This window comes from Typha latifolia, chromosome 8, assembly GCF_019914945.1.
Source record: "Typha latifolia isolate L0001 chromosome 8, TyphaL0001v2, whole genome shotgun sequence".
Taxonomy (NCBI): domain Eukaryota; kingdom Viridiplantae; phylum Streptophyta; class Magnoliopsida; order Poales; family Typhaceae; genus Typha; species Typha latifolia.
Window position 1 is genome coordinate 9,633,086 of NC_133093.1, and position 25,909 is coordinate 9,658,994.

The 25,909-nt window shown below is 35.5% G+C and overlaps 2 protein-coding genes across 6 annotated transcripts in view; one reads left to right on the plus strand and one right to left on the minus strand.

Annotated features, from left to right (window-relative positions):
• The first annotated feature begins 3,476 nt into the window (after positions 1 to 3,476).
• Positions 3,477 to 14,553, plus strand: LOC140794222 (probable protein arginine N-methyltransferase 6). Of its 4 annotated transcripts, none has more exons than XM_073146150.1 (14): positions 3,513 to 3,925; positions 4,607 to 4,704; positions 5,170 to 5,235; positions 5,346 to 5,414; positions 7,367 to 7,402; positions 8,155 to 8,220; positions 9,644 to 9,712; positions 9,866 to 9,943; positions 12,594 to 12,672; positions 12,868 to 12,962; positions 13,209 to 13,293; positions 13,443 to 13,648; positions 13,758 to 13,876; positions 13,975 to 14,553. In XM_073146150.1, the coding sequence occupies exons 3-14, from the start codon at positions 5,206 to 5,208 to the stop codon at positions 14,015 to 14,017; spliced, it is 975 nt and encodes a 324-aa protein (XP_073002251.1). In that variant the 5' UTR covers positions 3,513 to 3,925; positions 4,607 to 4,704; positions 5,170 to 5,205; the 3' UTR covers positions 14,018 to 14,553. The 4 variants fall into 4 exon arrangements, with proteins under 4 accessions (XP_073002249.1, XP_073002248.1, XP_073002251.1 ...); XM_073146149.1 differs by having other exon boundaries at positions 3,566 to 3,925; positions 13,972 to 14,553; XM_073146148.1 differs by lacking the exon at positions 4,607 to 4,704 and having other exon boundaries at positions 3,477 to 3,925.
• Positions 14,554 to 14,851: 298 nt separating this feature from the next.
• The window catches only part of LOC140794097 (DNA ligase 1-like), a 30,174-nt gene continuing 19,116 nt past the window's right edge, over positions 14,852 to 25,909 (minus strand). The window contains exons 9-19 of one of the 2 annotated variants that reach the window (XM_073145959.1): positions 25,724 to 25,836; positions 24,337 to 24,438; positions 22,680 to 22,741; positions 22,423 to 22,494; positions 22,224 to 22,297; positions 22,061 to 22,117; positions 16,136 to 16,213; positions 15,947 to 16,024; positions 15,733 to 15,847; positions 15,476 to 15,652; positions 14,852 to 15,132 (exon numbers count right to left, since the gene is read on the minus strand). In XM_073145959.1, coding sequence (XP_073002060.1) covers positions 15,779 to 15,847; positions 15,947 to 16,024; positions 16,136 to 16,213; positions 22,061 to 22,117; positions 22,224 to 22,297; positions 22,423 to 22,494; positions 22,680 to 22,741; positions 24,337 to 24,438; positions 25,724 to 25,836 — 705 coding nt within the window. In that variant the 3' untranslated portion in view covers positions 14,852 to 15,132; positions 15,476 to 15,652; positions 15,733 to 15,778. The remainder of the gene's footprint in view (positions 15,133 to 15,475; positions 15,653 to 15,732; positions 15,848 to 15,946; positions 16,025 to 16,135; positions 16,214 to 22,060; positions 22,118 to 22,223; positions 22,298 to 22,422; positions 22,495 to 22,679; positions 22,742 to 24,336; positions 24,439 to 25,723; positions 25,837 to 25,909) is intronic. The other variant, XM_073145960.1, reaches the window with a different exon arrangement.

A 25,909-nucleotide genomic window follows, 5' to 3' on the forward strand; every position in this document is an offset into this window, starting at 1 on the left:
TGCATTCAAAGGACTAAAAGATGTGTAAGAAGTGAATCAGCACTTTCTGCTGCAGAGTCACCATCACCTCATCAGGATAAAAAGCTAGAGTATCCTATTGACCCAGGAAAAGAGCTTTTGCTTCTACTTGTAAAGAGCTAATTGTAGTATATTCCTCCTCCATTTTACTATTGCTGGTGGTTATAGATCTCTCCCTGACGTGAGGAATGAATCAAGGCAATTCATTTATCTCATTAATGATCGAATAGCCAAGCTAACTGACAAGATATTGTTACTTAATCAGAGACATATCATGTGTTTGATTTGGTGCTACACATTAGAAACACATCACAACACATTAAAGGATCTTTTGACAATTTGGATGATGCAATCTTCTTTGGATTTCCTTGTAGGTTGGGAGGCCTCAGGCTGATGTGGAATGAGATGGATCTGATGCGTAAAACTACCTACTTTCCATAAGAATTAAATGAGCTGCTTATTAGTCTTCTTTTTATCTTTCCTTAATGCTCTTCAAACTTCCACGTCGGTGTAATCACACGCAGCATCTAGTCAGCAATTTTCTACACCTAACCTAGCCTGGTGGTGACTGGAGAAGAATCTTTGGAGCTGGAAATGTTAGCTTGATTGTCCATATCAAGTATAAATATGAAAGGCCTAACAGTTATATTGAATAGTCCATGGATTTCTTGGCAACTACTTTTGTATACATACAGATGCATGAAGTTGGCTTCCTCTTGTCTTCTTATTTCAAAGTTACTGCTATACTCTCTGAGAACTTAAGAAGTGTCTTTTTTTTTTTTCTCTTTACTTTTAAACTATATAGGAATTGAATATTTATGTCCATTGCTTAACTTCAGCATCTGAGAGCACATGAATCACATAACTCATAGTTAGATAATTAGATTGCAATATTAATTGTTATGATCCGACCATTAGAGTTAAGTCAATCGAGTCGAGTTACTTAGTTAGAATTACTTATTAGTTTAAATTTCAAGTAAAGCGGAATGTAAACGAATCTGAACCGTTACGCTTCTACTCTTATAAATAGAAGTTGGCATGGGTTAATTATTACGATGAAATGGTTGTTAAGTTAAGTATTTTATTATTCCATTTTTATCTTTTATAGTAACTGTTATGTTGTTATTATTTTCGTAGGAATAGATCGTAACTCTAGATTCATTCAAAGCATCTAAAACCTAGCTACCGTCTTCCCCACGAGCCACCCTATCTTATAACCATCCACCACTATCCTTAGCCATCTATCACTCTTCGACGACCGTCATAATATCAGATAAATTTGACATTCCTCTAATGTTTTATTTTTATCTTTTCATCCTAATTTTAGAATTATGTGAAAACTAAAGGTAAAAAAATCTTAACTCGTGAGGCTACTACCTATAAAAATGTCACAATTTCTTTACATCCAAATCATTTCAGATCTAGTTTGTAATATTAATATATGACATGCTTGCTCACAGAGAATAATTCTGTTTAAGAGAATTTGGAAAATGAGAAGTAGTATATCACATTTTCATGCTCACAGAGTACTACCCAAATATTTGCAATTGACCCAATACAAATTATTATTTAAGGGCCCCTATTTTGCAAAAGAGTCTATCTTAGCACAGAGTTAGTAGTATCCTTAGGAAACTCTAAAATCAATTTTCACCGTAAGGTATGCCTACAGAACTGTAGGGTAATATAAGATCATGATCGAATCTAACGACAGCAATCGTCATGAAGTAGACAACATAATATCCCTCATCCACATACTCAACCTTGTTAGAAGAAAAGAGATTCTGATTAATTTGCAGCACATACTGCTGATTCCTGCTGAATCAACTCACGCACACACAACTTGTTGTGCTTTGCTAAACAATAATTGGGTCTTTAAGATAGTATCGAACGTAGAAACTACTGTCTGATAAACAATAAGAAGACAGTAAATGTTAATTAAGTTGAAAATATATAACATGCAATCAAGATTCTTTTCAATTCTATCTTGCCGCAGGGATGTGCTTGACTAGTATAAAGTGATGTGATCTCAAACAGTGCTTAACTATTTGGAGGGGGGGAAAGCCTAATGAGATTTGTAGTCTAACTTTTATGCTTTTAAAAAAAAGAGACAAGCTCAGGAACAAAGTCATGATGGAGAAGTTGCTCCCATAAAGGCAGTCACACTTCACAGTGGGAGTCGATATAGGTATGGCCGGAGCTACATGCATGCAAAAAGGAGGGTCATGGGTCCCCATTTTTTTTCTTAAATATCCACAATGCTATTTTTTTCAATTAAGATTTTATATTATTTGAAATTATATATTGAATACACCATTTGGCTTCGCCGTCGGATACTGACATTGATGATCATAAACCCCTTTTTTAACGGATCATCAAGGCTTTGACTTTGGTGCACTATTTGAAAAGAGTGATTAATCGTCTAGTTGTTTGTCAATTTCCGTAATAATGACATAATATTCTTTTTTGCTCGGTTTGGCTTGGTAAGTTATAGAAAATTAATCACAAACATCCTGTGTTTTACTTCTTACATCTAATCTTATAAGTATCTATTATTCACTCATGTATTTTGAGTTCAATCCTCAAAAACATTTTAATTTAATGTGACAATAGCAACCGAATAAAAAATATTTTATTGATTTAATATTAAAAAAAATGAAGTATTTAATTAACTTTTCTTCTTTCTCTCTCGAGGGATATTTCTATTCTCTCTTTGATTCCTCCTTCCCTTAGACTGCTATCCGCTCTCTCTCTCTCTCTCTCTCTCTCCTTCCATCTCACATATTTCTCTTCTCCCTCGTATAAATTATTTTCCTTCCTAATCCTCTCTCTCTTTCTCATCTCTCTCAACTTTCTTAGCTTGCATGCCATCTTTATCGTATTCTTTTCACCGCCGAAGAAAAACATCCATCTCCATCTTATTTTTGGCGATGGTGCAACAACATTGGGGTCATTGCCGACACCATGTAGTCTCCTCTCTCTCCTCTTTTCTTTTTTCTTTTCTTCTTTACTTTATTTTAGATCTCAGAGACAATTAGAGAGGGCAAAGAGATAGTAAGGGCACTTCAATCATTTTATATCTATAATTTAATTAATCAATGTATATGATTACCGTTGGTTAAAAAAATTGAAGTTATGATATTTTTTAGGATCAAATTCAAAATGCAAATATCTATAAGATAAGAAATGCTAATAAAAGAAAAAAATTATGGTGTTTTTGATTTATTTTCCTAAGTTCTATCTAGTAGTCTCCAGGACGAGCTCCTAGGTTAAAACTAAATGCTTCACAAGCCGATTATTCTCGTTTTGATATTGAAAAAAAAAAGCCGAGAAGATAGTAGGTGTTAAGTCACGCTGCCAACCCCCCCCAAGGCCAACATCTCAATCAGAGATACAGATCTCGAGAAAGATCGGAGGGCTAAAGCGGTCTTAAACCAACGCTCTTCCGCTCTTTAGAGTTCGTAGCCAAGCCAACGCAGTTGATGCAGAGCCCGACCAGGCAAATCACTCTCCACGAATCAATCCGAAAGGAGGAGGCAAAAAAAGAAAAGAAAAGAAAGAAAGCCAAGCACGCATAACCCCCTCCCTTCGCAACCTTAACAAACCTTTCCTTCTTTTCCCTCTTCCCTTCCCTCTTCAAGAAATCTTTAAACCCTAATCTTTCTCTCTCTCGCTCTCTCTCTCTCTCTCTCTCTCTCTCTCTGCGATGTTGCCCGCGCCGCCGGGTTTCAGTAACGGGCACACGCCGCGATCGCGAAGGGGGCGGGCGAGGGGATCGGTAGTCGGCAGGCACGGCAATGTCGGCGCCGGCACTCCGCACAATCCTCCTCTGGCTCCGCCGTGCACCGATTTCGACGTTGCCTACTTCAAGGCCTACTCGCATCTCGGAGTCCATGAGGAGATGCTCAAGGTCTTACCCGTCCTTCTTCTTGATGTTTTCTTCTTGATGGTGTCTTGATGGGAAGGAGGTTTCTGGTCTGAACTACTGAAGTATTAGTCCTATTAAGATGGGAGGATCAGTATTTGTATATATGCTGCTTTCAGTTATATGATTGAGATGTTATGCTGTTCTACAAATTAGGTTCTTCGTAAATATGGGTTCTTCAGTGATTTGAGAATCAAAGATGGTGAGAAATTTGATAACTCTACTTGCAGATGGTCAAAATGGAAGTTTCGAGCATCATTTATTCAGTAGAATATATAGAAAGAGCAAATGATGAAAATGGGGTGGACTTGTAGTCACGAATTAATTTTGTTTTTTCTTTCTAAATATTCTGAGAGATGTACAATTATGAAGAATATGTAGTTAGTGCATTATGTATGTATGTGAAGATACATTAGTAAATTTGGTAAGTCGTGATGTGTACTGTTTACTGGGGAAGAAATTCTTGCATGAACAGGCTGTAAATTGTCAAAGCTAGAAAACAAGGTCATAAGTAGCATATGAAGAAGATGTAGTAAGTGCATTTAATATGTATGTGAAGATACGGTAGTTAATTCAGTAAGCCACAACATGTTATTGACTTGTCGTAGCTAAACATTGTAACACAACATTTTTCATGATTGTGAAGATTTGTCTGTTTGTCGACAGCCTTTTTTCTCCGGGGCATGGGAAGACTCACTTGAGGGTTAGTGATGCGACCTTCTGTATAAGCATCACGCGGGTGAAGGCCCTTGAACGCGGGCAAGGTGCAAATACAAATACGAGATCTCTTTGTGTCATCCTAGTTGGATAATAAGATTTTAGAGGAGAGTTTTTAAATGTGCTTAGTAGAGAAGCTGTTTTACCATGCTCTTGTTCCTAGTTATTAATAGCTAAACATAGCCAATGCAGATTCAATTTGTAGTAATCAGCGTTGATGTCAGGTCGGGAGTGGGTCTTTAAAGTCTGTTAAATTCTTTTGGAGTTTTCTCATCATTGAGCCTTCTAATTCTGACCCCATCGTAATGCTGTACTCTTGGAAAAGGCTTGGATGATGACAATGACGCCTCTCTTTTTAGTGTGTGTGCATGTCAATGGATTTCATTATAAATGAAGACAACTTTCCCACCATACATCGTTAAAAGAAATTTGTGGAAATTTATTTATTTTCTTAACACTAGTCAATTTCGTCTGGAACCAAACTTTTGCTAATTATTCTATGTACATTGCAGGATCATGTGCGAACCGAAACATATAGATCTGCCATCATGCGATATCAAAATTTCATTGCTGGCAAGGTAAGATATCTCAATGCATTTTAGCATCTAGGAGGCACTTTAGGCTAAATTTCTCAAGGGATTATTTAAGTTGGATTTGTTTATGTTTACTATCAATAGTAATTTTGCAGGTTGTACTAGATGTTGGCTGTGGCACCGGAATACTTTCTATATTTTGTGCTTTTGCTGGTGCTAGGCGGGTAAGTGCAAATTATTTGAAACTTTCGAAGTCTACATTGCTTATTAACATCTTAGTGATCAGTTGATATGATTAGAATAATGTTCAGCCATATATGGTTCATTACTTGCACTGTTACGCTTCCAACATCAATGGATTAGCAATTGTTCTTTATGATTCCATTTCATCATCTTTCAACAAAGAATGAGATGTATCAATGGATTTTTTAATTAGGCATGGTGAACAACTGAGTCATGAGCTAAATTTAAAATCTCGACTTGCTCTTCTGCTGACAAAAATTGGAGATTGAAGTACTTGTATGTTCTGGACTATTGAAAGAAGGAATTTTTTGCTAAGGTGCAAGACACTAACACCGAGAGGTTAAGAGTTTCAAATTGACAAGTTCCATTGAATTTTTGTGGGGTCACTCAGTGATCTGTCATTTTATCTTCATTTCCCTCTCTGTGGCACCAATGAAAACTAAATGTCTAAATAGAACTAGCAGAAGTATGAAAGATATTATGTCCGGTCAATCCAGTCTCATAACAATGTAACACAATTTTACTCTACTGCTCCCCTGAAGGTCTTTGTAACGTCACTTGCAACCTTGGTTCATGATTAGATTACTAAATTTGTTAGTGCAGACCTATTCAATATTCATACCCTATAATCATCACAGAATGATGGAGGCTTTCTTCCATTAACAGAATGATGAATTAAAATTCCTTTCAGATAACAATCTTAGAGATTCAAATAAATTTGTGATGCAATACACCAATGATTGAATGAACTAGTACAATGTAGATTCTTCTACTCTTCAACAAATTATGAACAACATTGCACTTTCCCTTCAAAGGGCTGGTCATCTCAGTGTTTATCCAAGCTCAATAATAGTGAAATGTTCAACTGATGCTTCTATTGAGATCTCCGAGTCCTAAAAGTCTTTTCTACTGGATTAGTGGTGGATGTGAGCACAATAAAAACTTTGACTATGATATTCTTAATAGGTGATTTGTTATGAACATGTTTTGGAGTATGTGGGTTTTGCATTAGGTTGATGACATCAAAGATAGTAAGGCCCCGTTTGGTTGGAGAATGGGAGACTCTTATCCATGAATTAGATATCTCTTATTCATGGTTTGTACCTAAACACCATCAAATCCAAGTATAACTAATACCATGGTAAACATTTCTATGGTATTACTGATACCATGGATACCAGATGCAAGCCATGAATAAAAATGAGTATAACACAATCTATGAATTACTTTTTATTCTTCAATCAAACGAGGCTTAATTTTAGAAGTTGTTAACACAAATGGAGTACTATGTGAATGGGTTGCAAAGAAAGGAGATTAAAATCAAAATATCAAGATCAAAAGCAGGTATCACCATCTGAAATTTCAAAATGATACCAATAGTTGTGCATGACTAACAGTGGAATGTATCCACTGATTTACAGGATGAGGTATTAATTGTAAAAATTGGGCCCTACCAGACACATATTAATCTTGCAAAATCAAATTTCTAGAGTCTCTTCATCTTGAGTCAGTCTACAGAGATGTTGGAAAATAAAAGAATTTGAGGGATGAAAGTAGATGTTTAAGTTGGTGGCCAGCTTTTTTGCATGTGCATGTATTCTTTTTTGTGCATTTGTGATTGTGAGAGCAATTTACAATTTAAGTGTGTAGAGGATGCTTGATACTGGAAAAGAATCCGGCTAGGTAACTACTGTACATTCAGATCTTTTGGCAAGAATGTACATATGTTATAAGAGATACTTGATGCTCTAGATTGAGATATATATATATATATATATATATATATATATATATATATATATATATATATATATATTTTGCTGATAGTATTATTTGGCTTCTTCACTGATACAGAATTCTTTCCATTCCTTTTGCTGCACCAACTGATTAAGTTTTTTTATCATACTTTATAAAATCTTGATGTGTTTGCCAGGTATATGCGGTAGATGCTAGTGAAATTGTAGTGCAGGTACTTATTTTTTGCTTCCGTTTTCTATCCAAAGATATATATTTTTCTTCTTAACAAGCATTTCATGCAATATTGGACAAATCTATGTTTGGATTTGTTTATGCTTTCTAAATGTTGCTCGATCTACCTAACTGACTGATAACGCATGACTCAACTGAATGATTGGAAAAGAACTTTAGAACTATAAGAAAATATTGTATTTCTATACCTACAGTAATGGAGCTCCACTGTGCATTATCAAACATAATCTTTTTTGTTACCTAACTATGCTTCTTTATTAGATATTGGAATTGAAACTGTTAAGGTAATCTCCCACCCTAAAATGTTGTTGCAAGGATAATGCTTCATCCTTTTGCTGTCAGCATTGCATATGTGTATTCTATACCATTCCAACATCTTATATCCCAGATGGAGCTAATCATCTGGTAGATATAATATGCTTGAGATCTGCTTATGCCATTTAAGTTATTTATTGTTTTGGGTGTAACAAGATGAGCATGTCTAAATTCTCAGATATGATATTACAATGTAAAACATTTTAGCATTCTAAGCCAGAATAATTTTATTGGAAATTGGAAACCTCAATCCTCCAATTTTCTTATTTATGCTAGATTTGTTATGTTGCTTATAACCATATATTTGATAGGCCTAGCTTGTTTTTGACTTCTTGGTTTTCTTTGTATGTGCTGAGTAGGAAGTTACATATCTTCTAGGTTATATTGATATGTGTATTTACTGTTTAATATGTTCAGGCTGTTGAAGTTGTTAAAGAAAATAATTTGTCTGACAAGATCATTGTTTTGCATGGACGAGTTGAGGTGCGAGAACTGTTGCCAAGTCAGTTTCTTATTATTTTCCTTTTCTGTTGTATGATGTATGCATATCATAAATTATGCACCTCTTCTTCTTTTTTATATCTTTTCCTACAATTCCATAATTTTACAATGTGTTATATTGCCCTGCTCAACTTGTTTATCTTGTAAATTACAAAACCGATAAGCAAGAAGTTGTAAGTTCCTTCTCAGGAGGAATCATTGTTCTCTGTGCATGTTTACTTGAAAATTCCTTACAATAAAGCATCACTACATTGTGCACTGAACATTATGTTCTGACCTTTTTTACATGAAAATAACTAGCATATGGTTAATACTTAGATAGTTTGCTAATTTTTCATTCTGATTTGCTTGGGAATTACTTGAAAAGATAATCCTGACCATTGTGATTGTGTTAGAGCTTAGCAAAGTATGACGCATGTCCAGGACCTCAGGAAATTTCTAATATATAACTTTGTCTTAGTAAGAAAATGTTTAGAGACTTCATATCTTCTCAAAAAATTGCAACTTTCTAGTTTAGGAACAATAAAATAAGTGTATAGATGCTATAGATTTTGTGAGTAAAAAAGGATATGAAGGAAGTGTTTCTTTAAAGGGGGAAAAGGAGAACAACAGATTGATGTGGTTGTGGAGCCTGCCAGACTGTCAGCAGCAGAGTAGGAGAGGGAGAGATAGGATGGGTTGAGTTCATTGAGGTGCCAGAGAATTGGGAGGAAAGATGAAGTGAGGTGTCACTGGGAAACTATAACTAATAGAGGGTGATTAGGTTGTTCTTATTGTAGGTTTGATAAAACTCTAATTATAATGGCAGCAAAAGGAGGGTGTTCTTCAATCTTTGACATGCTGTAGTTGGATTGAAAAAGCTATGACAACAAGAAAAAGGAGGCTCAGCATATGTGCGAAAGATAGGTCTAGAGGGGAATTGCTTTCATTATTCTAACCTGCATGATATATGGATGGGAATTTACTATTTAGTTAGATTTAGGGGCAATAGAGGCACAAAAGTACACAGAGAAAAGGAGTGGTGGGGCAAAGCTACTTCCTTCATTTTGCTAGGATGTAAAGATGGCCTGTGTAAATGTAATGATGTTTCACACCTTTCTATGTAGTCAACACCAAGAGGCTTTTGAACTGTTCTATCTCCATTCTCGAGTGATAACCAGGATTTCCTCTCTGAAGAAATGGTAAATAGATTTGGATACTAGTCTCTAATAGTATAGCTGTGGCACTCCTCTGTCATTTGTTCCTTTCTGGCAATTTGTTGGTGTGTGGGCTTTGTTTTTCTTTTCTTTGATCTTTCAAGTAACATGCGGTGTTTATTATGCTTATGAGGTTCCATTGTTCTTTAACTGCTTTCTGTTTTGTCACACAATCTCACATACGGTTTCTTTGGAGATCCTAAATTCAGGATGTCAACATTGAAGAGAAGGTTGATGTCATTGTTTCTGAGTGGATGGGCTACATGCTTCTATATGAGGTACATGCGATTATCTTTGTTATTTAAAATTTGAATGTTGAGGAGTACTCTTATAAATTATAACTGAACCTGAGAACATATAGCTGCATTGGAGTAGCACATTTAGGTTGACTCGTCGAACCTAACCCCATTTTTCTTAATGGTTGACTGTAGAGTATGCTGGCTAGTGTAATTTTTGCCAGGGATAAATGGCTCAAGCCGGGAGGGCTTATTCTTCCCTCACATGCAGTGGTAATGTGTTCATGCTTATTACTCTCCTTTAGTTAATTAGTTGAGGCAATTTCAGATGAGATTTAGAAAAGCATGAACTGATATTTGAGTTTAATATTTACCTTTCAGACTAAACTGCTCTCCTTAAATCTAATAAGAAGAAGAAAATAAGCTTTCAAGCATACTAACTGCAACTTGTTTGGGTTCCATGAAGAGTTCTTTGTACTGGGGCAAGTTGAAATTAATTTTAAATGTCCTCATGTTAATGAAGTTGCACAGTTCTATGATAAAGCTAAAGTTCAGTGATAAGAGTGATGAGAGTTATGACAATTGGAGCAACTTCTTTTACTTTGTATAACATTATGGAAGTGAACATGAAGAAATTACTACAGGGTTGCTAAAGCCCCAGAGGGGTTATTAAATCATTAAATTAATAGGACAATTAGAGAAAAACTTCTTTTAGTTGGTCTAGTACTATGAAGATGAAGAAATTGCCACAGGGTTGCCAAAGCCCCAGAGGGATGACTAAAATAATAGGACAATTGGAGAAACTTCTTTTAGTTGGTCTAGTACTATGAAGATGAAGAAATTGCCACAGGGTTGCCAAAGCCCAAAGGGGGCACTCTATGTTACATTTCGTCTCTCCCTTCTCTTTCCCTCTCTCTTTCTCTCTCTTCCTCCCTCTCTGTTACTCATTCTCAATCTCTTCCTTTTCTCTCTATTGCCCCCCTCAATCTCTTCCTCCTTTTCTCTCCCTTCACTCTCTCTCTCTCTCTCTCTCTCTGTTACATCTGCAGTAACAGACACTATAAGAGAGAGAGATGGAGGAATATATTGGAGGAAAGAAAAATGGAAGACTGAGAGATAGAGAGGAAGAGTTTAGAGAGAAAGGAGTAGAGAGATGGGGTGTTAGAGAGAAGGAAAAAAAATGAAAAAAGTACTACTCGAGGTCGCCGGAGGTTGAGATTGCTGATTTTGAGGAGGTTGAGATTGCTGATTTTGAGGACGTCGAGGTTGCTATGATTTGTGTCAGGTGCCGTCGGTAGGGGAGAGAGAGAGAGAGAAAGAGAGAGGAGAACAGGAACATCAATTAGGGAGAACCCGTATCGAGCGGGATTGGCCAATCTTGACCCGATATTGATCGAGTATCAGTCGATTTGGTCGATACCTAACCAAAACCACTCGGGATCAGCTGAAATATTGCTTGTCACTGGCATTGAAATCAATGTTCATCAATGTCAATGCTTCCTTGGCAGTGAAGAAGGTGGGCCGGTTCATCTCTTGGGAAATCTCTCACTGAGGCTGTCTTAACCTTGTGTCTTCCGGATGCGCTGTCTCCCGATTCTTGGGTGTGGACTGAGTTGGAATTTGGAGCACCCTCCTCTAAGTCTCACCCTCTCTCTTAGTGGCAGGAATGACAACTGTATGGAAACTTCCAATAGTTCCTAAAACCTAAAATTGTCTGGAACAAATGCCGGGACGCCTCCCGACTAGTGAATGGGTACACTTTATTCAGCTGTCTCCCTTTCCTCTGTGCAGGAGTTCAAACTTGTGTGGAGAATTTTCTCCATCTCCTTATGGGCTATTCTCTGCCGACTTCTCTATGGGTCCTCCTTGAATGGGAGCCTTCTATTCCTCTTCTTCTCTATGATGCCTTCTTAAATGGGAGCTTTCCACTCCTCTTCTTCACAGACAAGGATGGTGTAATGGGGATTGGCTTCTTGAGGGTTCTTCCCTTGAGCTTCACACCCTCTGCTTTCTGAGGTGTGCTCTTTATGGGCTCTGGTTTGTCTGGAAGAGCTGCAATAATGTCATATTTCCATGATTCTGCTTCCTCTCTGCTTCATCAGATCTTGCCTGCTGGTTGGGATTATTTCCTATCTTAGATGCCAGAGCAGAATGCTCCTCTCGTGACCTCTTCCACGGCTTTACCACGTGCAAGACACTGGTCTGCTCCTTTGATCCTCTGGATTAAAATCAAATCCAATGGATTGCTCTCATTGGCCACAACCACCTTGATGAATTCCTCTTTGCCGAGTCTCTTCTGTTGAGCCCTTCTTCCCCTCTTCAAGCTGAAGCAGAGAGTCTGATTAGGGTTCTCTCCTTTGCTGCCCTCAGGGTGCTAGACTTCATATTCTGTGTATCTGATTCTTATCCTCATCAAGTTTTTATCAGATCTAGATGACCCTCCTTGGACTATCAGATCTGTAATGCTTGATGTTTGGCTGTAAAGACTAGGTTCAACATCTGTTTCAACCACTGCTCTCAGGATGTTTAATGAAGCTGTACATTGGCCGGCAACTCAAGGCAGTGGGAGGCAAATGTCGAAGTGTACATAAGGATACCATAATCTTTTTACAGCCAAAGTGTACTTAACGCTGTAAAGACTTCATATTTTGGTTGAGGTAACATAATCTTTTTACCAAAATAATAATAATGTGTGGTCTGCCATAAATAGGAATTTTTAACCTTCACTACTATGAATTGTTTTCTTGACAATTTGTTGTCTGGCTTTTTGGAAATATATTTATTATGCATTATATTTGAAAGCTCAACAGTACATTGTATTCAAGCTGACAGTAACATCATGTTATGTTTAATATTGTGCTCTAGTGTTCATGTTGTATCCAAAATATAAAAGCAATATAGATAATGGCTTTCTGTATTGCAGCTCTACATGGCACCCGTTACACATTCCGAGCGTTACCGAGAGAGTGTTGATTTCTGGCGTGATGTGTATGGAATTAAAAGTAAGTTGACTGGGACTTATTTGTAAATTGTGACTAGCAAACTTATTTGCATTTCCAAGTGAGGTTGATTCAGTAATTTTAATAGTTTGCCTTCCATATTGTGCAAATGAGAATAAATCTTGAACAGTAGTTGGGATTAAAATTGGGCAAGGATATTTTTCTTTTGAATGGCAATGATGTTTTGCATGGATGCAGTGTCTTCTATGGTGCCTCTTGCAAAACAATGTGCATTCGAGGAGCCCTCTGTTGAGACAATTACAGGAGAAAATGTTCTGACTTGGCCATCATTGGTGAGTGCCATATTCTCTTTACTTCTTCTGGCATTACACTGGTTTCCCTCGGTTTCCTTCGGTTTCCTTATTCTGAATTCGTTTAATGTGTCATAGTCTATCAATAAAGATTGTATTTGAGCTGAACTTTTTGTATTAAGCGCAATGTTGCTTGCACATGGAAACTTCTCTTTTAGCATTTTTACTGGTTTAATGTTGGAGGATTTCACTTGAATTGCAAATTGCTTTTGTGAACTTCATGAACAGGTTAAGCAAGTGGATTGCTATACTATAAAAAGTCAAGAGCTCGAAACTGTTACTGAGAACTTTAAATTTTCATCAATGCTTCATGGTAAAGTGTCCTTGTCCAAAATTTGATCTTGTATATTATTTTTATGATATATAGTAAGCATGACTTCTTCATGAATAAGAGAAAAGAATTCTAAGTTGGCTTTTGCTTGCCACGTGGACTTATTTCCTTTTCATTTTTCTCATCTGAAGCTCCACTGCATGGGTTTGCTTTTTGGTTCGATGTCGAGTTTGATGGGCCTGCAATTTCTTCCCCGAACTACAATCTGCTGGTAGACTCTTTGAGTCCATCAGACCAACTTCCACAAAGTTCTAGCCAAAACAAGAAAAGGGCAAAATCAGATGAAACAATTGTGCTATCAACAGCACCTGAGGATACCCCTACCCACTGGCAGCAGGTAATTGAAGCCTTTCTTAATCTCTCAGATAAATTTGCAAATTCCTCTGTTTTGACTTGTCATGTGCATAATCTATGTATGAATAACAACTGATGGACCTTTCTTTCAGACTCTTTTGTACTTGTATGATCCTATAGAGTTGAAGCAAGATCAAATTATAGAAGGTTCTATAACACTAACTCAGAGTAGAGAGAACTCGCGGTTCTTAAATATACACCTTGAATACTCGTAAGTTACACTACTGGCGGACTATTTCACTTTGAATTGTTTCTGCATTGTGTTATTCAGATTAACTAATACTCTCATTTCTTTTCCTGTTTTAGCAGTTCTGGAGGCCGATCTTTTGTAAAAGAATCTGTGATGCGATAATGTTGACTATGAAGACTTTCAGAAACAAAATTCTGCAGCTCACCAAGCCCCTGTGAACATTTTATTTTTAGAGACAATATGGTTTGCTGAAAAAAGAAAATACAATTAGGCATGACCCATGACAATGCTTTCTTTTGGAGGTATACTAGAAGCTTCACTGGTTTATTGACCTGCTATTTCGGCAGGAACCCCCTTAAATGGTGCAGAGGAAATTCGTTTTAACATCTTGTCATCTGCATCGACTTCTGGCTCTGATTGCCTTAAAAGCCCAAATTACGGGCAATGCAAGTGACCATGGGTGTCAAAGTAACTCATTAATCAAATCCAATTGGTGAAGAATAATTTTTTGAATGTAATCTGAGTAGGGAAGCTCACTAATCAAATATAATTCCTTTGTGTGACTAGTTTTAACATTTCATATTGTTAGTCCTCATTTATAGTTCAATGTAAAAATGCACAATCATATTGCATTAGGATTTACATGATGTGTAAAGGACATCCGAGTATATTTAATGTAGCAAGACTAATGTTATCAATTGCAAGGTACAGATCGACTTCACTGGTAATATTTCTTGTGGTTGCCACAGCCAAATGGAATTTGAAGTAGCGTCTTCTTCATATATATATAAGCGAACTTCAGTTTCCGTGTATTAATAATCATAAATGATTCTACCAAAAGAAAATCATAAATGCGATTTTGCTCCTGCAGATCCTTCCAAAAGGGAATAACTCATCTGAGGCTTTTGCAGTTATGGCTTATGGAGGCGTAGTTGTTTACTGCGTGCATTGGGAGTTAATTAATCGTGAATTTGAGTGATCAAATGAAATCAATGATTAAACGTGAAGAACTTTCAGCATCGTTTTCAGTGAGATTGTAGTTACAAGCAAATCGAAAACACCAAATCAATGAGTCCTTACCACGAGGAGAGGCATACAAGATGGATCTTTATCAAGTTAACATAAAATTTGCCTAAATAATGATACATCAGACATCCTGTTGCATGATATGCAAGGGAGAAGCATAATACCGCTTCATGCCAATCAAAATTTGTCCCTACCGAAAACCTAAAATCTGGTTTACAGCTTTGGAGAATGAAACTCCAAGATTACCAAATCTGCAATTCACAACAAAATGTTCATAATCAGCAGAGTAACAAGCTGTGCATAAATCTCTCCTGTCATAGCCAGATAAAATTAATTGCGAGCTGAAAAAAGTAATTTAACAAGTTAAATTAGAATAAGATATCGCAGATCTACATCTGTGAAGAAACAGTTAAAATGGAATAATTAGGTATGAATTGTGCTAATCCAAAACCTACCTATCATTGAATAAGATCATGGTTAGAGGCTCATGAATTTCCAACAAACAATAATTAATCTAATGTGCTAATTTGAATTTGCTTTACGCCTTTATCTGTCTTAGATGAAGAAGAAGTTAATAACCTGGCAAAATCGCACCTCAAATTACTTGCTTTTACAGCTCAATTCAACATGCGTCAAACTTACGGACGAGAGGGCAATCTTGCCCTAGTCCAAGATGGAGGACCAGTCAGAGGTAGTCTATTGCATTTTTCTGTACACCAGTGCAGTAACCATAATTCATTCTCCAGAGGTGCTACCTATGAAATGCCGCAACTAGCAGCAAGGGGAGAGTTTTAGCTAACCATACAATTATAAATTATTTAAAAATTCAATAGATGGATGGAGCTGCAAACCTTAAGCAAGATCATGTTAAAATATATCAAATTCTGTAAAATTGGATCAGTCGTCATCTTCATCATCTTGATTGTTGGCATGATTGATCTTTTGAGCACGATACATTTCAGCAACCTAGAGAAGTTTGACCAACAACTTAAGAAGAAATTTAGAGGAAAACAATATCAAGCAGGTCTAGTGTCGACCAATAAATGTTATCCTTTATTCCTTTACTTGTTCAGATGTCGTTGCTTGTTCAGGGCTTTTGTCATCTCGCACACGTACCAAACGAGGAAATCGAAGGGAAATACCCTGTTAAAGAGCACAAGTTGGGAAAGAAAGCATTTCATCAGTTATTCTTCCAGAAAAACTACATTATGATGGTGGATTATCCATTGAGAAAGATTATGTTATGGTGCTAACTTTATTTGGATCAACTGTACCACTAGCAGCACGATGAACAGGACTGATGCTCAAGTCTGCAGCTTTTACCTCCCAAACCTGTTGCAAAAGCAAATTGATTACTATGAAAAATTCCAGAATTGGCAATAGGTTTAAGAACATAATTCACTTTCCAATGTAAAGTAATGTTTACGTCAAGCTGAAGAGAGCGCTGAGATGTGATGAGACTTCAAGATTTACTCAAATGGATCCATAAATAGTCGCATTGTTGATGAGAAAAGTGGTGAAAGGCAGCCGTGGGTTGTGGGTAGTCACTCAACCACCTAGCGCCTACGCGAAAGATAGGCGCTAAGACGGTCTAACATTTTTAATAAAATATTAATAAAAAATAATCATATCTGATGTATAATATATATAAAAAATTTAATACCACATTGCACCAAAATATTAATAGTGCCCTACTCCTCTTGATTATATGAAGAGCTCATGAAAAAGGAAACATTGAGGCTTCGGTTGGTCTTGTAACTACTGCTGCAAGGCCAGAGAGCCTAGAGAAGATATTTGGTGCAAAGAATGTTGAAGGAACATATAAGAATGTAGAAACGGAAGTAAAGAAGACAAAGGCAAAGAAGAGAAAATGGAAAAAAAGAGAAGAAACAAAGGAGAGTGAAAGGGAAGAAAGAGAAGAAGAAACATAGCAGAGTGAAAAGGAAGAAAGAGAAAAAGCCAAGTAAATGTGGAAGGCAAGAAACAGAGAATAAGAATTAGAAGAAAGAGAGTAAGAAGAGGGTAAACACTTGTTGCCACTCGAGAGAGTAGGAGAGAGGAGACGATTGGTTAGGGCTCAAAATCTCAGATGGCTAGAGAAGGAATTATGGAGAGATCATTTTTTTTTTGGTGAAAATTGGTTAGTTCATCTTATAGCATATGACCTATTGAAATTAGGGGTTGCAAAACAAGATTTGACCCGATAAACCGACACGATAATTTGACTCTTAGTCAGATTTGAGTTCAGTCTAATCGGGTTCAAATCATAAATGGGTCAATCTGCTTAACCCGTTTATTAATTGGGTTGTGTTCGGATTTATGCTAATGACCCATTTTGACCTGTTTGACCCATTTAAGTAAACGGTTTGAGTCGGATCAACTCGCCAATCCATTATATATATATATATATATAAACTGAAAAACCCGTTATATATATATATATAAAAACTGAAAAACCCTAAATACACCTACCCTAACTCACGCATGCCTCGGTCTCACATTCATGCCCTCTCCACTCCACTCCAGCCGTCTTATTGAAAGCTAGAAATGGCAAAAAGAAATTCGCCCCGACTTGCCGCTTGCCACGATGCCTCTATCTGCCGCCTATCGTTTATCACTTGCCGTCAGTGGATCTCCTCACCCCATCAGAACCATCTGCCCTCACCCTTGTTGTCACCGCCTGCCGAGCCCATGGTTCATTTTGCACTAATTTTTATTGAAGATTCAAATGTTTAACTAGTTTTTATTTCTCTACAAAATCTCTCGAATCTGGCACATAAATTAGGGTAGTTCTTATGGCAGATTTTAATCAAAGATCTTTTTTGTTGATTGTTAGATTTGGCCATAATTTTAATCACTTGACTTTCAATAGTTAGATCTGTTTAATTGGTTTGCTAGTAGCATTGTTATGTTCCAATGTACTAGTAGAAAAATTTTACTGCAATATTTTAGATCTGTTTAATTACTGCAATGTAGTGTTTTGAAAAGCAATAATGGCGGCCGTCATGGCTAGGCGGCGCAATGACCACCCCTCAAAGTGGCAATGCGGCCTGCCAAAGGCAGGCATGCCGCATTAGCGCTCAGCTTTGGCACCTGGCGGACCGCTAGATGCGAGTCGGGTTGATAGACACAGGTCAGGTTCTGGCAAACTTAAAAAACCTGACATCGATCTCCTCAGTCTTCTCTCGCACTAGATCCTCCTTTTCTGCCCTAAGCGGCAGCGGTAGCACGAGCGGTGACAAGCGGCAGTGGTAGCACGAGTGGCAAGCAGCAAGCGACAACACAAGCTCATCTACATTCCTTGCCCCTTCTTGCTCTTCTGCTGAGGCTTGTGTGTGTGTGTGTGTGTGTGTGTGTGTGTGTGTGTGTGTGTGTGTGGCAACGAGAAGTTGAGGTATTTCTCACTCGCTCTACTTCCCTCTTTGCTTTTTTTCTATGTTTCCAATTTTAACCCTAATATAAATAGATGACAGGCTGGCATTTGAAGTAATGCTTAAGGGTAGTATGGAGATTTTTTATTTTCTAGTTTTTTAGAATCTCAGTGATTGTTAAATGAGAAAAAAGGACTAGTTATGATTCTATTTTAGCTACTTGTAATCTTAGTATTAATTTTTAGCTACATTAGAATATATTATATATCTCATATAATTAGTTTTAATTTTTTTATATATTAAAATACTACATCACCTTGGCGCCTACCTTCAGCCTAAGTGCTAGGCAGTGGGGTGACAATTTGCAGCCGCCTTTCAATACACTGCTGCAATATTTACTGCATTGATCTATTTAAACAAATAATTATATAATGAACAATGTTCGACTGCATTGATCCGTTTACTACAATGTTTAATTGATCTATTTAATTGATTTGTTAGATTTGCAATGTTTAATTAATTATTGCAATGTTTTACCGCATTGATCTGTTTACTGCTTTAACAGCTTTCTTGGATTCGGATGATTGTGTTTGAAGTGTTAAATGCTATTGTACAATAGTAAACAGTAGATTTCTCATACCATAGCTCTATTATGGAAGATTGGAGTATCTGACTTCTTGTTTCAGTATCATTTGTGCATCAAATAAAAATGAGGCCATGATGCATTTACTTCTTACTTAGATCACCTTAATCTTCATTGCCTGAAGCACCTTTGAAGGCATATGTCAGGCAAAAGATGTATATAACTATGTAAGCTATTGTAATAGAGTAAATTACATTGAACTAAAAGTATAGTAATTAAAATTAATAACTTCTCCATTGTGATATTCTTTAGATAATTTCTCTTATCTTTTCACTCAAAAGCTTCCTATGTTATGACATGATTTTTTTGATTCTTTTCTTATGTCAGAACTTCAATTTAATTTAATTTTGTAACTTCCGTTCCTATGTCATGATATTGTTTCTCTTGTTCTCATTTTAGTTCATAATAGTGTGAAGATATTCACTAAATATGGAGAAAGTATTTATGAGAAGATTTCTCCTCCCATAGTAGGTGGAGAGAACTCTAGTAATAAACGAAAAAAGAAAGCAAACATCTAGTGTTTGAGAAGTGTTTAGGAAACTATTCCAATTAGAGAAGATGGGTGAGGGGTAAATGTAAATTTTGTAATGTAGTATACATATCAGATATCAAGTACATGACTGAAAATATAAAATGTCATATACCTATATGTCCAAAGTAAAAAAAACTAAATTATTCCTTACTAAATTAGAAGGATCTGTCTTTTCAAATTTCTAATTTTAATTCGAAGAAATACCGTGAATTGGTTACAATAACAATTATTAAGCATGAGTTGCCTTTTCAATTTGTTGATTATGAAAAAGTTAAGAGTACTGCACAGTTACTTATGTGATGACGTCAGACTCATTAGTAGAAACACAACTATGACAGATATTTTGAAAATGTATAAAAAGAAGAAGATAAATAAAAAATTTGGTTATATTCTATTCCTGGAAGAATTAGTTTAATGCCCGACTTGTGGACCTCTATAACCATCATTAGTTACTTATGTCTCACAACACACTTTGTTGATGAAAATTAGGTATGTACAAAGAAAAAATTATTGTCCATAACACTTAATAATGCATGTGCAAATAATTTGTTTTTTGGGTTGATGAAAAGCTAACTCACATCAAAGGATGTTTTATTATGTGAAGGTGTGATCATCTTGAGTTTGATTCATTTGAGAGTTTTGAGTTTGTGACTAAATCACAAAAGTCACAATTAGAATTGTGTCTAGAAAAGTCTCAAGTTGATCGAAATTCTAAACTGAATATTCTGAATTATTAGAAATCCTATCAATTTCGACATTCAAATCTTTTTTTCATTGCATGTGATATATTAAGTACTCTTATCTTTACAGTTGCTTCTGAATCTGCTTTTAGCATTAGTGATAGAGTACTTGACCAATATAAAAATGTCTTAAAACCTAAGACTGTAGAAGCTTTAATTTGTACTTAAGATTGATTGTTTCTTACTAGAGGTAATTATATTTTATTTTCTTATATAAATATTCAAAAAATTTAGTCAGCTAATTATTTCATTATATTATAATAGAAAATTTAGTAGCATTGGAGGAGCTAACGGAACATATTACAAATTTGGACTCTATGTGAAACTATAGAATCTGATGAATGCTCAAATACATAAATCTAATACTTAATAAGGTACTTGTATAGATTTTAATATCTAGGGAGAATAGTGGTTCTTGCATTTATATGCTTTTCTTGAAGATATCATAGTTTCCCAAATTCTTATATACGAGGCAATCTAAGTATTTACTCAATTTTCTCAAGATATTTCTTTTTATAACTTTTATATTATATTTTTATAGTCAATATCTTATATATTTAATATTGATGTTTGGTATGAGAATCTCAATTTTTTCTCTCTATCTTCTATATTAGTTATTTATGTTCTCTTTATTCTTTTTGACAAGGTCATGATCTTTGAACAATAAAATGGAGGGTTTAATGTTGTTGTTTGTTTATTTCAAACTATTTATAATTTGTAATAGATTGTAAACTTAACTATGTTCTAATTGTCATGGGATTGTTAGATTTGAGAGTTAGGAACTAAATTAGTATTTAAATACTTAATGTTGGATATTAGTGGTTGAATTGTGAAGTTGAAACTATATTGTAATTGTCATGAGAGTTGAAACTATGTTGTATGGATTTATATTATAATGAATCATTAGAATTATTATTTTTATGTTGCATGAGTTTTGAATTGAAAAGAGTCAATTTTGTTTGTATAATACACCATTTATATAGATTAAATCGATAATAGTTGATTTTTATATAGGGTTAATATTATGTTATTCATGTCATGTTAAATAGGTTATCATTTTGTGTTAACATGTCATGTTAACACGATCCATTTATTAAACGAGTTATATAGGTCGTGTCGTATTATTCATTTAATAATCGGCTCGTGTTTGTATTACGATGAAGTTAACTTAGACTCGAATATAACCTGACAAGATTGCCAACCCTAGTCAAAATCGGCATGTTAGCTTAGGTAGGCCAAAGCCAAAGCAAGCCGCCAGCCAACCCGCCAAGACTGCCATGTTGCTACTCCGCCTCCTTTCCCAGCCACATTTCCAATCTACAGGATGGCCTGTGTCTGCCCCGTCAAGGCAGCAACCTTGAACGTCTTTCAAAACATTGGAGAGAGATTATCTCAGTCCTTGCCCAAGCGAATGGCATTTTCATGATCTTTTCAGCCTTATTGCTTTCGGAACAATAAGAAAAGTCATAGATTTATCAGGCCTCGACTAAATAAGTAATCTTAATATAAGAATTATACTCAATTACTGGTTATAATGATCATGAAACTCAAGAAAATTGGCAACATCCACAGAACAAATTTATCAAAAGAAATTTATGCCTTAACAGGTAACTTCTTTCACAGCTACAAACTTACCAGAAAATGAACTTCCTGACAACTCAAGAAAAGTATCAGACAAATAAATAGGAAAACATAGCAACTCGGTGAGTACTCTTGTAAAGTTCTTTCCACTATCTGTCTATCTCTTTCATCTGAAATTTCTAAGAGCCAACACTACCGTTCATTATGTTGTTACTTTGATTAAGAGCTATTAAGAACATCAAAGAGACAACAAGGCGAAATGCAAATTAAATTGTTGTAACATTATAAATTATCAGAGACATCATCAATTACCTCTGATGGCTCAAACCATACATCTGGATTCATTGAATCGGCATACCTATAATATGGCTGGAAAGGACAAAAGGAAAAGGTTTTACAAGAGAACATATAACACAGAAATAAGACAGCATGTAACAACACTTCCAAGTAAAAGGAAACATGATTATAGGGTCACCTTTGGTTTTGGAATCACTTTAGTCCGAAGGCTTACAGAGCACTCTTCAAGTTGTGATTCAGAAAATCCAGTACCTAATTGCCAAAGGAGAGTATTATTGTGGCATTGATTTCAATCTGATTTGAGATACAACAATAAACAAGCCTCTCTTCCCAATTATTCAGGATCAGCTATGATTATAATACATCTTCTGGCTTACCTATATTACAAATTGTTTGATACTCTTCATTGTTTTCATCATAGCAAGCAAGGAGAAATGAACCATAAACCCCTACAAATAAAAGCAGTATTAGCTATAGGATGGCCAAAAGAAACCAGAGAAACATTCAACAGAAGTACTAAATACAAAAACAGCTTAAGAAAGTTATATCAGATGCTGCAGAGAGTACTAAAAGAAAGATGTATGTTATTTTTAAAATCCTAAATTTCAAACTTGGTATATTTCTTGACATTTACCTGTCCGTTTTCCTCGGCCATGGAAAGCAGCAATAGGCACCAAATCTAGTGAATCACCAATGCTGCAGAAATTGTTATAGTTAAATGACCAACAACTGAAGATAATAACTCAGCGATAGATACATCTGGGGAAAAATTAAGACATCCCAATGCACATGGCTCCTGTTTTCTAATGCTCTGATGTAACCATGAATCTAAACTTAGTCCTAATAGATGGTCAAGACCATAGAAAAAGTATTTGAACCATGGATGGCCGAGCCGTGCCGAGCCATGCCGGGCTCGCACGGGGCTGTGCCGAAAGTGCCATGTGGAGCCTTTTTTTTCTAATTTTTTTCTATTTTCATTGGTTATTATCAAATCAATTGATCAATTGATCATTTAGAAGACTTAGATAAAATTAATGATAATGAGACTAAAGATAATAATGATGATGGTGATGGTAATAATAACGAGACTTAGTCGGGTGACGGTGATAATGGAGATGAGAAATGCGTCCCTGTTATACAACCTTCTCAGAGAGATATTCTTTTTACAGAGGACTTAAGTTTATAGAGAACAGGACATTAGGAGAAGTGCACCCACAGGATGATATAAGTTTATCATAATTACCATCATATCAATCACACCCACCAGAGCCAAAACACTATTATTATATTCTATATCTATAATCTGCATATGTTTATGGTGTGTTTGTGTTTATGCCGATGTCATTCATTCCCGTGCATGTTTAATATTTATATCATATCATAGGAAAATTATAAAATTTCTATTTGTATGAAGACTGTGTTAGACGTTATAATAAGCAATACTATCAGTGAATAAGTTTTGAATAATATCGACAGTATTTAATGCAATATTCTCGTGTTATTCTTATGCCGACAAATAAAGTATTTGATTCTTCTCATCATTTTACGTTCAACTAGATATTAATTTTAATTACTAAACTATTATCGATTAATATTATGTATTCAATTATATTATGAAGTGTTTCAATCACTAATATTAGTTTTAATGAATATCTTCAATCATAGTATATGTTGAATAATATTATATTTAACTGTTATTTTATCTTCAATAAAATGTCATTTACAAAAATAATCTAAAAATAAAATATTATAATGTAGGTTTTAAACTTTTAATATATATATCTAAACCAAAAACTAAAGATAAACATATCAAAGACCGCAAAACATATTTAAATATTCTAAAAAATTTATTAAAAATATTCTAAATGCGTGCCAGTGGCACGTATGGGTGTGCCACTAGCACGGTGGGGCGTGTCGAGGCATGTCGCTCGACACACCCTTTGTCGACTGGCACGTGCCACTAGCACGGCTGTCGTTGATTTGAACTATATAAAATTAATATCACGCACCGAAGGTGGCCGGCCACCTACGTGGGGGTTCAGTTTAAGCAATTCGGAAATCAATTTTCAACCACCTATCACCAATACAGCTCCCAAGTTACTATCTCATGTTGTGCATCTTCCTTAATTACTAGTCATATGTTTCATTGGATAAAGGACCCGACATAATCAAAGTATCATCATTATTCCACCTACCCTATCTCTTTTTTTCTGCAATTTTATATACTAAAATTAAGAATATGTACATAGATTTTTATTATTTTCAGGTATTTGGAGCAAATTAGTTTCCACCTGTCCATGTAGTCTTTCTTTAATTTCAGCCAGTTGTTTGATCTCTTTGAAGGCTCATATGTAGCATCTTTATCCAGTGTTTTGATAATCAATCCTTCACAACTACAGAAACATTAGAACGTAAGTTGCAGGAAGAAAGCAAGCTTGTATTCAAAAAAGAAACAAAGAATAACAGTCACATTGAAATTCCTCAAACAATAGTAGTTAGACAACTTACTGACAGATATACAGGTAATCAGAAAGTAAAAGGTCAATTAACTTCCAAAGTCCAAACATACAGAAATTGACTAGGGCAGTATTGAAGCATACTATTTTGACACGATATTGATATTTCTTGGTCATTCAATAAATAAAGATTATATGCCTTTCTACAATATATAAATTCTTCACTAAATGCATTTAATGCAACAAAAAGGAGAGAATAAACAGGAAAAAATATGGTTAAATACTACTGAAGCAATCATCGCAAGGAAACTTCATATTCTGTTCTATCACCGCAGAGAAGGACCATAATTACTTAAAGATATATATGTTCCTCATAGAATCATAACAACTAGAGCTATATAATATTAAATGGTAATCTTAGATGAAATATTAGAAATTCTATCCTAAAATTTTCATCAGCAGCCATGAACATAAAGTATGAAACAGCCACCCAAAAGAGAACAGTTCTGTAGAAGCCAAAATCTAATGACAGTGTGCCAATAACCAGAATATTACCAGCTTAAGAGTTAACAATTGTCAGAAAAATAAGAACTTCCACATGACACAAGACATGGACACAACAACAAGGAAGCTAGCAGAATCTATCAGTTCAAGGAATTATTCATCAATATTTCTGTTGCATCTTATGTTTATCCATACAATCCATCACACTATTTGAGATGGTAAGGTTCTACTCATATTAAGATTAAGCCCTCAAACTAGATATATAACTTAAATGTACATGTTTTTAGAGAAAAGCATTATCCCTCTCAACATATACCAATCATGAGTTTTCTGATTTTCTTATACATAATGCACTATTTCATGATTAAAAACGCTTCTTTCCTTGCTCTTTACTTCAAAGTCAAAACAGCTATTCAAAGTTACTTTTAACAATAAAACATAGTCCAACTGACCAATCTAGATAACATAACTACACAAGTGCCACAAAAGATCCACTATGTAAGAACATGAATAATCAGGCCTTCATCATTCATGGTACATTGGTAGCAGATAAGAGAATCAGAAGATATGAAGTGAGACATCACAAGAATCAAATCGAATATAGCTCAAATAGGAATAAAACTAGCAATCCACATTTAGCAGCATCAAGAAGAAGGATAACATTAAGCTCAGCAATTTTTTTCTCCATAGTATTATAACATTTGTATGCCTTGCCTACCTGGAGTTGACAGCTGCCTCAAGAAACTTCTGTATTTCCTCAAGATCATTTGATGTTATTGCAGTTGCAAACTGAAAAACTCCTGGTACTTCCTCAAAAGAGCTATAAAGGTGCTGGACAAGGCCAAATCAGTCAAAAGAGTGAATATCACTCTTGCCATTGAAACAAAACACTGTATTCACGACA

Excerpts from the sequence above, each read along its gene's own strand:
- LOC140794222 (XM_073146147.1), top strand. The coding sequence starts at position 3,722 with ATGTTGCCCGCGCCGCCGGGTTTCAGTAACGGGCACACGCCGCGATCG. Across the intron at positions 7,403-8,154 it reads CTAGTGAAATTGTAGTGCAG|GCTGTTGAAGTTGTTAAAGA; the intron begins GTACTTATTTTT and ends TAATATGTTCAG. Across the intron at positions 8,221-9,643 it reads TTTTGCATGGACGAGTTGAG|GATGTCAACATTGAAGAGAA; the intron begins GTGCGAGAACTG and ends TCCTAAATTCAG.